We start from the raw sequence: 13,122 nt of genomic DNA on the forward strand, positions 1-13,122 counted from the left end.
CCCAGCCCCTCTCTGGTGCCACTCGGGCACAGCTCACCCTGGGTGCCAGGAGGTGCCTGTGCCACACTCCCATGGGGAACGCTGGCAATGGCTGCATGGAGAACTCTGCTCTGATTTAACCCTGAGACTGAGCTCTGCTGGCACCACTGACACTGACAGCGGGGACAAAGCCTGGCACCACGGGTGGCACCCTGGGGACAAAGCCTGGCACCACGGGTGGCACCCCTGGGACAAAACCTGGCACCACAGGGACAAAGCCTGGCACCACGGAGGGCACCCCTGGGACAAAGCCTGGCACCCCTGGGGACAAAGCCTGGCACCACAGGTGGCACCCCTGGGACAAAGCCTGGCACCACGGGGACAAAGCCTGGCACCACGGGTGGCACCCCTGGGGACAAAGCCTGGCACCACAGGTGGCACCCCTGGGACAAAGCCTGGCACCCCTGCCCATAGCAGGGGCTGGAATCCGAGATCTTTAAGGTCCCTTCCAGCCCAAACCACCCCTGGTTGTATTAAACAAACACATCCATCCACACAACCCCCTGTGCTCTGCTCCACATCCTCACTGCTGAGCCCCACCCCAAACCCTTTCCTCATCTCACAGCCCCAAAACCGCTCTGGGAACAGCCTTCCCTTCCCAGATGCCTTCCCTGAACCCTCCTCTACCTCCTGTGGACACTCAACATCAGAATTTTAAACCAGACGTGAAACTTGTTCTGATTTTTTAAATTTTTCTCTCCTTTTCTTTTTCCTCCTACACTGTATCAGTTTGGACCAGGTTCAGCTTAAACATTCTGGGCTCCAGTCTGTAGGAAAGGTATTTACAAAATAAAGGGTGTGAAGCCTTTCCCAGGGGTGGACGTTTTGTTACCCTCTCCTTATGGATTCTTTGTGTCCCCCAGGAACAGAAATTCCAAGAGAAACACACAAACCTATTTGACAATTAGAAACAAACAAAAAAAAAACCAATTATTTTTCCCTCCTCTCTTTTCTCTCTCTTTTTTCTTTTCCTCCAGATGTTGACCAAAACAATTGATCTGTTTGAAAAATCATCTGCAAAGCAGCTGTTCCACACATGGAAGGACATTTCAAAATTCACCTGCCAGGAATATCAGTCAAAAAAAAAAAAAAAAGAAAAGGAAGAATGAGCAGTTAAAACAGAGCTGTCGAATTCATGAAATCTGGTATTTTTTCACTCAAAAACAACACAAGATGCACATACACAACAGGTTAAATTAAAACTAAAACAGGAAAAAAGCTTTGGGTTTTAAAAGTGCCCCACAGCACGACAAGAGCTTTGATACTCCCAAGGTTTTCCTCAAAATTTGCATGACAAATTTTTCCACCCAGCTGTGACATTTAAGGATTTCTCCCCCATTATTCCTCTGTGAATCACAGAATCATTATAAAATCAGGGAATGGCTTGGGTTGAGAGGGATGTTAAAGCTCTCTCAGTCTGTTTTTACAGGAATTCAGAGCGACAGCAGGAGAGGGAGCAGCTCAGGCTGGGCCAGGGGAGGCTCCGGGTGGACAGCAGCAGGAATTGGGGTGGCTGGGGCAGTGCCAGGCACAGAGGGACCTGGTGGGCAGCAGGACAGGAGCCCTGGTGTGCCCTGGTGGCCAAGGAGCCAATGGCACCTGGCAGTGTCAGGAGTGAGGGCAGCACAGCAGGGAGGTCACTGTGCCCTGGCAGTGTCAGCAGTGAGGGCAGCACAGCAGGGAGGTCACTGTGCCCTGGCAGTGTCAGCAGTGAGGGCAGCACAGCAGGGAGGTCACTGTGCCCTGGCAGTGTCAGCAGTGAGGGGCAGCACAGCAGGGAGGTCACTGTGCCCTGGCAGTGTCAGCAGTGAGGGCAGCACAGCAGGGAGGTCACTGTGCCCTGGCAGTGTCAGCAGTGAGGGCAGCACAGCAGGGAGGTCACTGTGCCCTGGCAGTGTCAGCAGTGAGGGCAGCACAGCAGGGAGGTCACTGTGCCCTGGCAGTGTCAGCAGTGAGGGCAGCACAGCAGGGAGGTCACTGTGCCCTGCCCTGGGCACGGGGAGGGCTCAGCTCCAGGGCTGTGCCCAGCTCTGGCCCCTCAGCCTGGGAAGGGCCTGGGGACACTGAGCGGGGCCAGAGGGGCAGCGAGGCTGGAGAGGGGCTGGGAACACAAAGCCTGAGAGGAGCCCCTGAGGGAGCTGGGGGTGCTCAGCCTGCAGCAAAGGAGACTCAGGGCTGCCCCCATCGCTCTCTGCAGCCCCTGAAAGGTGCCTGGGCTCAGCTGCCCTTGGGCTCTTTCTCCAGCAGCACTGACACAACCAGAGCACACAGCCTCCATCTGAGCCAAGGGAAATTCAGGCTGGAGAGCAGGAAAAAGCTTTTCCAGCAAGGGGGATCAAGTTCTGCAATGGCTGCCCGGGGAGGTGGTGCAGTCCCCAGCCCTGGGTGTGTTTGACAGCCTGGATGTGGCACTGGGGGCCAGGGGCTGGGCTGGACTCCATGGCCTTGAGGGTCTCTCACAAGCCAGGGATTCTGTGAGTTCTGTGCAGGTCAGACAAAAGCCATTATTGGTGCTTACCCTGTCAGCTTGTACAACCTCCTGATTCTGCAGGAGCTGTCAGCCCTTGAGGGTTGCAAAGTTTACAACTATGGCAAACAGGTATTACCAAATACCCATCTTTTAGAAAATTTTAAAATATTCATGTGTCTGTAGATGCTTCTTCAAGCACAGTTTTGACTTCTGCACTCACAGGGGAAAAACAATCAATCATACTTGCTGTCACAGTTTTACATGAGAGATGTTTAAAAAAGTGATAAAAAGCTTCCAACCATTAAAAAACTGGACAGGCCTCTGTGAAAAACACACAGAGAAAAGAAACCTGGAAACTATTAATAAAATTTTCTTCATACCCTTTTAGAGTTTTAAACCTACTCTACCTTTCTCCTAATCCTATCTCACAACAAAAAATAAATATATTAATAATTAACCAACACCGAAATCTACCACATTCTTTAATACATTAACCAAAAAAATCTTAAAATTAAAAAACCCCTTAAATTAACAAACCAAAACCACTACACTTGCCAACATTTTTACAAGCTTTTGTTTTGTTGAGTGTACCCCAAGAAGTAATAAGATACAATAAGGAAAGCTCCAGCACGGGGATTTTGGTGTGATTCTGGAATTCTGACCCAGCACAGGAACAGATCCCGGTGCCACAGCCCCTGGCAAAGGGCAGCTTGGCCATTCCCAGTTCCAAGGTTCCCTCCTGATCCTGATTTTATTTCCCTCTCCTTTCTCATCTCCCCGCTCCTCAGCCCCATGGATTGATCCTTGCACTGGGTTCCACGCAGGCACCTGCTCCAACGAACCCAGGTTCCTCCAGGTTATCACACCAAATTCAAGGATTTGATACAAAAAACCTCTCTCCGGGAAGCTTTTCCCAAAGAGCATTCCAGGCGCCTCATTCCCTGCATTTCCTGGGAATTCAGCCCCGGGGGAAGAAGCATTTATCACCAGGCAGAAGCGACTGGCTGGGGGTTAGAAGGGAAAAATAGCAGAGGAAAAAAACCAAAAAAATCCTTAATGGAGCTGAAAAACCCTCATGGCTCTGCCTGAGAACAAAGTGGGAATTTCCACGGGAACGGGCAGGCTTTGATGCCAGTGAAATGTGCTGGGAAGCAAGGTCAGGGGCATCGCTGAGAGAGAGCGGAGCCACATGAGAGTCATTTCCAGCGGCTGTCAGGTGATGTGCCAGCCCAGTGAGCAGCGGCCATTCCTGGCCATTCCTGGCCGTTCCTGGCTCCCTTCCCGCCGGGGTCGGCACGGCCGGGGCTCTCCGGAGGGCCAGCCCCGGGCAGGGACGCGAGGCGAGGCCGTGGCACCTCGTTAGCGGCGCACGGTGACACGGTGACAAAAGGCAGCGCTCCCCGCAGCCCCCGGCGCTGCGGAGGCGGCGGCACGGAGAGAACGGAGCCCACGGAATGAATCAACAGCCCCGGAGAATCAATCCCTCCCCTGGCAGCACAAAAACGCGGCTTTAATCATCACTCCGAGCTCCAGAGCACAGCTGGAAACGCGAGCGGGCAGCCGGGCTTGCTGCACAGTGCCTGGGACAGGGAAAAATAATAATAATAATAATCATCATCATCACCTTCTGCTTTGGAGCTTGGTGTTGGCTTCGTGTAAAACTCGCCTCTTGCTGAGGGGTTTAACCTTCCCAGTGCGGGGTGCAGGAACTCCCAGAGCCCCGAGCACCTCACGACCACTAAATGAAGAAATTAATCTGTTTAAATCCAAGTTTTTCTTGTGGCTGAGGGTCAGAACTGGATGGGCTTTAAGGTCCCCTCCAACCCAACCCATCCCGTGATTCCACCATTCTTCACAGAGGTGTCACTTCACAATCATTCAAGACCTGAATCTGATTAAATTTAAGTTTTTCTTGTGGTAGGAGTCAGATCTGGACGGGCTTTAAGGTCCCCTCCAACCCAACCCAACCCACTCTGTGATTCTTCTCTCAGCTGAAGAAAGGGGCACAGAGTCATCACTTCACAACCATTAAATCAAGACCTGAATCTGATAAAATTTAAGTTTTCTTGTGGCTGAGAGTCAGAACTGGATGGGCTTTAAGGTCCTTCGCAACCCACCCTGTGATTCTTCTCTCAGCTGAAGAAAGTGGCACAGAGTCATCACTTCAAAACAATTACATCAAGACCTGAATCTGATAAAATTTAACTTTTCTTGTTGCAGGGGTCTGGACGGGCTTTAAGGCTCCTTCCAACGCAACCCATCCTGTGATTCCACCATTCTTCATAGAGCTGTCACTTCAGAATCATTAAACCAAGACCTGAACCTGATTAAATTTAACTTTTCTTGTGGCTGAGGGTCAGAACTGGATGGGCTTTAAGGTTCCTTCCAACCCAACCCATCCCACCTCGTGATTCTTCTCCCAGCTGAAGAAAGGGACACGGAGTTGTCACTTCACAACCATTAAACCCAGGACTGAATCTGTTTAAATTTAAGTTTTCTTGTGGCTGGGGTCAGAACTGGATGGGCTTTAAGGTCCCTTCCAAGCCAACCCAATCCATCCCATGATTCCACCATTCTTCTCCCAGCTGAAGAAAGGGCACAGAGGTGTCACTTCACCATCATTAAACCAAGACCTGAACCTGATTAAATGTAACTTTTCTGTGGCTGGGGGTCAGAACTGGATGAGCTTTAAGTTCCCTTCCAACCCAACCCATCCCACCTCGTGATTCTTCTCCCAGCTGAAGAAAGGGACACGGAGTTGTCACCTCACGACCATTAAATCAAGGACTGAAACTGCTTAAATTTAAGCTTTCCTTGTGGCTGAGGCCCAGAGTTGGATGGGCTTTAAGGTCCCTCCAACCCAGCCCATCCCATGATTCCACCATTCTTCTCCCAGCTGAAGAAAGGGAGTTGTCACTTCACCATCATTAAATCAAGACCTGAATCTGATTAAATTTAAGTGTTTCTGGTGGCTGAGGGTCAGACCTGCAAAATTTCACCTCTGGAATGAGGAATTCCAGCATTTCCAGCAAGAACTCAAAGGGAACAAGAAATTCCTGGGATTTTCCTCAAGATTTGATCTCTAAAGCTGGCAGAGAAAAGCCCAGCACCATCTATAATGTCTGCATATAAATATATATAAAAATATCATCTATTCCATCTATTCCTTCCTGTTTTACACCCTATCAAGGTAAAATACAAATCAGAACATCTAAAGGCAGACAGATCAATAAAATGCCGAACTGACAGAAAAGAAGACTTAAAATGAGAATTAAAAGAGGAAAAGAGTCACTGAAATTTTCTGGGAACTCTTTTTGTCTCAGAATTGCAAAATCCCAGTTTTGTGGATTGGTATCTCAAGGACAGGTGTTACAAAAAGGAAAGGAAAAAAAAAACCAAGAAAAATATATTTCTATAAACCAGCCAAGAAAAAAATACTGAGATTTTGTTTCTATCAAACACTCGTAAGAATTACAGTTCCACTACAAATTTCATCTATTTTAATCAGACTTTTACCTCTATTACAGCAAGGTTCTGTTGGATCTGAGTAAAAAAATTTATATCTTATTTTTGTTCCAAAGCTCCTTTCAGCAGATGCTTCAGCTCCACGTGCCCAATTTCACAGCCACGGGCCTGGGGACGATTTGATGGCCCCCAAATCTGGTTTTATTCCAGTAACACCAGGATATTGAATGGCATTTATTCCTCCTGAGGAGGAGAGGACCTGGATGAATGAAGAGCCTGGTTTGAGAGGCTGGAACCTGCTGAAGTGGCTGAGAAAAGGAGGAGAAGGAGCAGTTTGTACTCCCAGATCCTCTCCAGCAGCACATCCCAAGCAGAGGATGCAGGAGCCAGCTGGGAATTCCAGGTTTCTCCTGGATCTGTGGCTCTGCTCCCGGGATTAGGAGCAGCCAGGGAGTGAGGCAGGTTTGAAGCTGCTCCAGGTTCCCAGCCACCCTCTGAAAAAAGGGTGAGATCCCTTTTTGTGGTTGAACCCAGGAAAGAATGGAGAGGGGTGGGATGAAGAGTTCAAGCACATTTCAGGAGAAATGCAGGTGCCCTGAGGGTCTCTAAAAATAGAGATGGGATTAAGATATCAAACTCCAAACACTGGGGTGGGAGTCAGGATCTCAGAGGAAAAATGTCCTTGACTGAGCAGCTGAACCCCCTCCTAACCCTAGAGAAGGGATTTCAGGGGGAGGAAGAAACCAAGACCCAGACCTTGCCCTGCAGGGATGTGCTCCCTCCAAGGAGAAACTGGAATTTCAGGGAAGTCACCCAGGAGGAAATCACAGTTATGGAGACAAACCCCCTCAGCCTGGGCCCTCCAAAGGGAGAGGAAATTCCAGAGCAGCCCCAAAAGAGGCTGCAAGTCCATCAGCAGGGGAGGTGAGGTCTTCACCCCAAAGTTCTATGAGGTGAGAGGCTCCCTTAGGACAGGGACACTTCCTTCCCTACACCCCCAAAAGGTTCACAGGGGACAACTCCTTCTCCTGGGATTCCCAACGGCAATGATGCCAAAACCCAAGGAAAATGTGGATTTCCCTGAAGGCACAGCAGGGTACACACAACCCCCTACTCCAGGGAGCACCTGTGTCCACCTGAGGAGCTGGAGACACGTGGATGGACTCACCAGGACTGGACTCACCAGGATCCCCAGCTCCACACACTCCTGGGGTGCAGCTGCCAGGTCACAGCACCCCTGAGAGAGGTGCACCCCCAAACCCCCCCCGATGAACCCCACACCCAGCTATGGGCACACCTGGGCCTGCCCCAGGTGCCAACATCACCGGCGACGCCCGGGACATTTTTATCTTATCCACATTCCCCAGATAACCCTGGGAACGTGAACCTGATGTGAACCCACACACCCTGCACCTGGGGGGCAGGTGAGGGGGAGGAAGGCACCCAGGGACACCTGGGGGTACAGAATTGGGCTGTAAAGGCACCCAGGGACACCTGGGGGTGCAGAAACAAGGGGGAAAGGCACCCAGGGACACCTGGGGGTGCAGAAATAGGGGGGAAAGGCACCCAGGGACACCTGGGGGGTGCAGAATTGGGCTGTAAAGGCACCCAGGGACACCTGGGGGTGCAGAAATAAGGGGGAAATGCACGCAGGGACACCTGAGGGGCGCAGAATTGGGCTGTAAAGGCACCCAGGGACACCTGGAGGGTGCAGAATTGGGGTGTAAAGGAACGCATGGACACCTGGGGGTGTGGGAACCCAGGGGTGTAAAGACACCCGGTGTCACCTGGGGGTGTAGAGGCACCCAGGGACACCTGGGGACGCAGGGAACGGGGTGTAAAGGCACCCGGTGTCACCTGGGGGTGCAGGAGTGCAGTGTAAAGGCACCCAGAGACACCTGGGGGGACAGAATTCGGGTGCAAAGGCACCCGGTGTCACCTGGGGGTGCAGGAGTGGGGTGTAAAGGCACCCAGAGACACCTGGCGGGGCAGAATTCGGGTGCAAAGACACCCGGTGTCACCTGGGGGTGCAGGGAACGGGGTGTAAAGGCACCCGGTGTCCCCCTCACACGTCCCCACTGCACAGACACGGCAGGGCACAAGGCGCAGACAGACCCCCAGGCACGGCAGAACGCGTCCCCAGAATGCAGCCCCAGCCCTGGAGCGCCCCCGCGGCCACGGCAGCCGCTCGGGGTCACCGACACCCGCCGCGCACCGGGGACCGCACACCGGGCCGGCCCTGCCTGGCCGAGGCAGCGCCGCTTCCCCGAGCCCCGGGCCGGCTCCTGGTGCCCTGCCCGCGGGGATGTCCCCTGGCACGGCCCCGCCGGGAGGGCTCCCTGCCGCTGTCGCCCCCGTTACCTTCTTGACGGTGCGCGGCGCCTCGGTGACGGTGCCGTCGGGGCTCACGAGCGCCTCGGCCGCGCCGCCGCTGCTGTCGCTGCCGTCGCGGTGCCGGTGCTGCTGGGGGTGGTGCGGGTCGCTCCTCTTCATGGCCGAAGCCTGCGGCACCTTGCCGGCGGCCGAGGACATCCCGGAGGCCGAGGACATCGCGGCGGCCGAGGACAGCCCGGGGCAGCAGCCCCCCGGAGGCCGCTCGGCGGAGGGGGCCGGGGCCGCCTCACGCTCGGCGCCCGGCACGGGGCAGGCGGGCGCCGCCGCCGCCACGCCGTGCCCCGCTGCGTGAGCGCCCACAGGCTCGCACGGCGGCCCCGCCGCCTTGTCCATGGGGCCGCCAAGCTCCTTCAGCTCCACGGCGGGCGCGGCCACCGCCACCTGCACCGACATCGCCGCCGACTGCTTCGGCTCCGCTCCGGGTCCGCTCCGGCTCCTTCAGGGCCGCCGGCCCCGCCTCGCCCCGCCCCGCCGCCCTTGCTGCCGCACGGCGTGCCGGGACATGGAGTCCTCCCGCCCCGGCTTCTCCCCGTCGCGACTACAGCTCCCGGCACCCCCTGCGGGGCCGCGCGGGGGTTGGTGGGAGTTGTAGTCCGCGGGGGGCCACCAGCCCCGTGAAGGCGTTTGGTTCTTTTTTCACGTTTTGGTGAATTTTCAGTGTTTCCGCCGCCGGGCACGGAATCACAGAAGCACTGAGGTTGTACAAGACCTTCGAGACAATCGAGACCAAGCTGTGCCCGATCGCCACCTCATGTTACCAGCCCAGAGCCCTGAGTGCCACATCCAGGGATTCCTGGACACCTCCAGGGATGGGCACTCCAAACCTCCCTGGGCAGTTCCAAGGCCTGAGCCCCTTTCCATGGGGAAATTCCTGCTGATTCCACCCTGAGGCTGCCCTGGCCCAGCCTGAGGCCATTCCCTCTGCTCCTGTCCCTGTTCCCTGGAGCACAGCCCGACCCCCCCGGCTGTGCCCTCCTGGCAGGGACTTGTGCAGAGCCACAAGGGCCCCCTGAGCCTCCTTTGCTCCAGGCTCAGCCCCTGCCCAGCTCCCTCAGCCTCTCCTGGGGCTCCAGCCGCCCCTTCCCAGCTCCCTTGTCCCTTCTCTGGACTCAATCTGTCACAGGCCGTGGTGTCCTTGCAGTGCCATGGCCTGGCCCGGCAGCCCCCCAGGCCTGGACCAAAATTATGGAATTTCAGAGCCAAAGGGGCTGGAAAAACCCTCCCAAATAATGAAATCCAACCATTGCAAGGTCACCACAGATCCATGTCCCCAAGTACTACCAGCAAGGATGGACATCCCACCAAGGCCATCCCAATGGCCAAAATTATGGAATTTCAGAGCCAAAGGGGTTGGAAAAGCCCTCCCAGACCATCAATCCCAACCAACACCAGAAAAACCCATGGGAATGAGGAGCCACAACAACCTGGCATGGGGAATGTGCCATTCAAAAGCCTGGGACTTGCTGTCCTGCCAGGCACTGAGCTCAGCCTGCAGGCACAAATCAGTAATAAACCACCACATGATTAACATTTAATGATTTAAGTTTTACCACCTTTTCTAAATCCGGTTCTCTGGGAATGTGCCTCTTCTGGAGTGCAAACCCATCCTCTTACTATTGTTATTTATTTAGAGATCAGCCCTGAGAGAAGAACTTGGAGCTGTTGGTGGGCGAGAGTTTAATTAATTCTCAATTCTCAAGTGCCAATTCCAATCCTCAAGTGTCCAACTCTCAAAGCCCGGGCGACCTCGGTGTTTGGGATGAGCTGGAGGAGAGGAGGGAAGGAATCCACAGAGACCTCCCCAAAAACCAGGAGGGAGGGGAGAGATGGAAGCAGCGGAGAAGCTGAAGGAGGATTTCAGGGAGGAAAGAGGCATGGGAGAGGGGAGGAATTCCAGAGGGGATCGGAGCTAAAGGAGAAGCGGCGCATCCCTGTGAGCCCTGAGTGCGACGAGCACAATTCTCCAGATAAAGCTGGATCCTGCTGAACGGGACCCGAGCCCGCAGCTCGTCCCTGCCTCTCTCCGGGATCACAAAACTCCGGCTCGGGGCTGATCCCGGCTCAGAACCGCCCTTTGGAACGGGAACTCTTCGGGAGCCGCCGTGGGAGGGATTTGAAGCTGGAGCAAAATCCCTCCCCTTCCATGGAGAGCAGGAAAGGTCGCGGCTGCTGCAGCGCCGCGGTTCTGCTGAGCAGGGGAGGTGGTGCTCACCTGAGGTGGGCAAATCCTCCGGGATTTATCATCTCAGATCGCACCCAAAAACCCACCAGGGTGTTCTGCAAACCCTGACATAATGTAAAATCCCGACCCTGATCCTCCTCTGCTGAGGAGAGGAGCTTGTACCGACCTGGAAATAGAGAAACCCTCCAGAATCCATTTCCTGATGCCACAGATCCCACAAAAAACCCACCAGGTTGTTTTGGCCAAGGCAAAATCCCGACCCTGATCCTCCTCTGCTGAGGAGAGGAGCTTGTGCCGACCTGGAAATAGAGAAATCCTCCAGATTTTATCATTTCCTGGTGCCACAGATCCCACAAAAAACCCACCAGGTTGTTTTGCATGCCCTTGACCAAGGCAAAATCCTGACCCTGATCCTCTTCTCCTGAGGAGAGGAGCTTGTGCTGCCTGAAATGGAGAAATCCTCCAGAATTTATCATCACAGATCCCACAATAAACCCACCAGGTTGTTTGAGCCAAGGCAAAATCCTGACCCTGAGTTCTCCTGTGCTGAGGAGAGGAGCTTGTCCTGCCCTGGAAATAGAGAAACCCTCCAGAATTCATCATTTCCAGGTGCCACAGATCCCACAATAAACCCACCAGGTTGTTTTGGCCAAGGCAAAATCCTGACCCTGATCCTCTTCTGCTAAGACGAGCTTGTGCTGCCCTGGAAATAGAGAAAACCTCCAGAATTTATCATTTCCTGGTGCCACAGATCCTACAAAAAACCCCACCAGATTGTTTTGCAAACCCCTCACAAAAACAAAATCCCAACCCTGATCCTCCTCTGTTGAGGAGAGGAGCTTGAGCCAACCTGGAAATAAAGAAATCCTCTGGAATTTATCATCTCAGATCCCACCAAAAAGATCCCAGGTTGTTTTGCAAGTCCTTGACCAGGGCAAAATCCTGACCCTGAACCCACCTGGCTCAGTGTGGGACCTTCCTCACCTTTTAAAGGATATTCTCAAAATCAGGAGACTGGCAGGGATGGTATTTTCCTGGGAAAAAATGCCCTGTGCTGCTGCCAGCACCCCCAAAACTCCTGGTGTTGAATGTCCATCAATCCCAGGGCTGATGCCCTGAGAATCTGCCCTAGAGCAGAGGCTGGGCAGAGCTCCAGAATAAAGCAGGGATTTATTCCAAGCATCTCCTCCATGGATGCACCTTGGGCAGCACCAGAGCCCAGCCAGGGCTGCACCCAAGATGAACCAAAATGGCCCCAAAATGCACCAGCGCTCCCGGGGTCTCTCCCTGGGATCAGTTCTGCTCCATTTGCATCTTGCAGTTCATTGTCCCATTCCAGCTTTAGCCCCTGCAGTCCCACCCTGCTTGTTTTTCTCTCTCCAGCCCACGGGGTTTGTGCTCTGGGGCTGAGATTTGGGTCATTTGTCCTTGGTGCCCAGCTGGAGCAGGAATTGTTTTGTCTCCCTGCTCTGTGCACAGAGCTCACCATCCCATAATATGGAGCTCAGACACTAAAGCAGCTCAGAATGGGAAAATATAAAAGCCAAACCTGAGGCATCAGACACCCCTGTCCCCAAGTGCCACATGCACAGGGCTCTGGAACCCCCCCAGGAATGGGAGCTCCAGCCCTGCCTTGGGCAGCCCAGTGCCATGCCTGGAAACCCTTTCCATGGGGAATTGTCCCCAGGGTCCCCCCTGAAGCTGCCCTGGCCAGCCTGAGGCTGCTCCCTCCTGTCCTGGCCCCTGTCCTGGCCATGGAGCTCCCCAGAGTGACCTCGTGCTCCCTGCGCAGCTCGGCCTTCCCAGCCCCTCTGGGCAGGATCCAGCTGGGCCCAGAGCCAGGCCTGGCCCCAAAGGTTGGATTGTCCCTGGGCCAGGGCTGCTGGGCCAGCCCCACCTGGAGATTCCATGGGCTCCAAGGGGCACACGTGGGATCTGACACAGCAAAACCCACACTTGGGCCCTCCTGAGCTCCAGCCCACGGGGTTTGTGCTCCTGGGCTGAGATTTGGGGCATTTGTCCTTGGTGCCCAGCTGGAGCAGGAATTGTTTTGTCTCCCTGCTCTGTGCACAGAGCTCACCATCCCATAATATGGAGCTCAGACCCACACACCAAAGCAGCACAGAATGGGAAAAATAGAAAAGCCAAGCCCTGAGGCAGCAGGGAGAGCACAGGGAGGTTATCCCAGGGATCCAGGCCGTGCCTGGTGATTTATCTGGGAAAACAACGGGTATCAGGAGAGGAGGGAGAGGCCCTTTGGGAGGGAGGCTCCAACAATTGGGGCTCTGTGAGAAGCAGAAAGCTCAGGGCTGGCTCCTTCCCTCGCTCCTGACAGAGCCTGGGATGGCTTTGCCCGGAAGTCTGGGAGAAAACAGCCTTGGAAAAGCAAAATTCCTCTCCTTGAGAGCTGTGGCTGGTGCAGATCCACAGCAGAGTTTGGTTTCTCCCACAAACAGAATTGAGGTAGAACAGGAGGAAAAACCTGCATTTTCCAGGTTGTTTTCTGTTCCAACTGAGATTCCATCCTTTTAATTCCACCAGATGGGTGGAAAATGCCAATCTCTCCCTGGGG

The 13,122-nt window shown here is 54.3% G+C and overlaps 1 protein-coding gene across 2 annotated transcripts in view; it reads right to left on the reverse strand.

Annotated features, from left to right (window-relative positions):
• Nucleotides 1-8,848, reverse strand: part of AHCYL2 (adenosylhomocysteinase like 2) — a 67,168-nt gene extending 58,320 nt beyond the window's left edge. The window contains exon 1 of one of the 2 annotated variants that reach the window (XM_054630932.2): nt 8,336-8,843. In XM_054630932.2, the coding sequence (XP_054486907.1) occupies nt 8,336-8,761 (426 nt within the window). In that variant the 5' untranslated portion in view covers nt 8,762-8,843. Of the gene's footprint in view, nt 1-8,335 lie in introns of both variants that reach the window. The other variant, XM_077179320.1, reaches the window with a different exon arrangement.
• Nucleotides 8,849-13,122: the final 4,274 nt, after the last annotated feature.

The sequence above is a fragment of the Agelaius phoeniceus genome, chromosome 5 (genome assembly GCF_051311805.1).
Source record: "Agelaius phoeniceus isolate bAgePho1 chromosome 5, bAgePho1.hap1, whole genome shotgun sequence".
NCBI lineage: Eukaryota > Metazoa > Chordata > Aves > Passeriformes > Icteridae > Agelaius > Agelaius phoeniceus.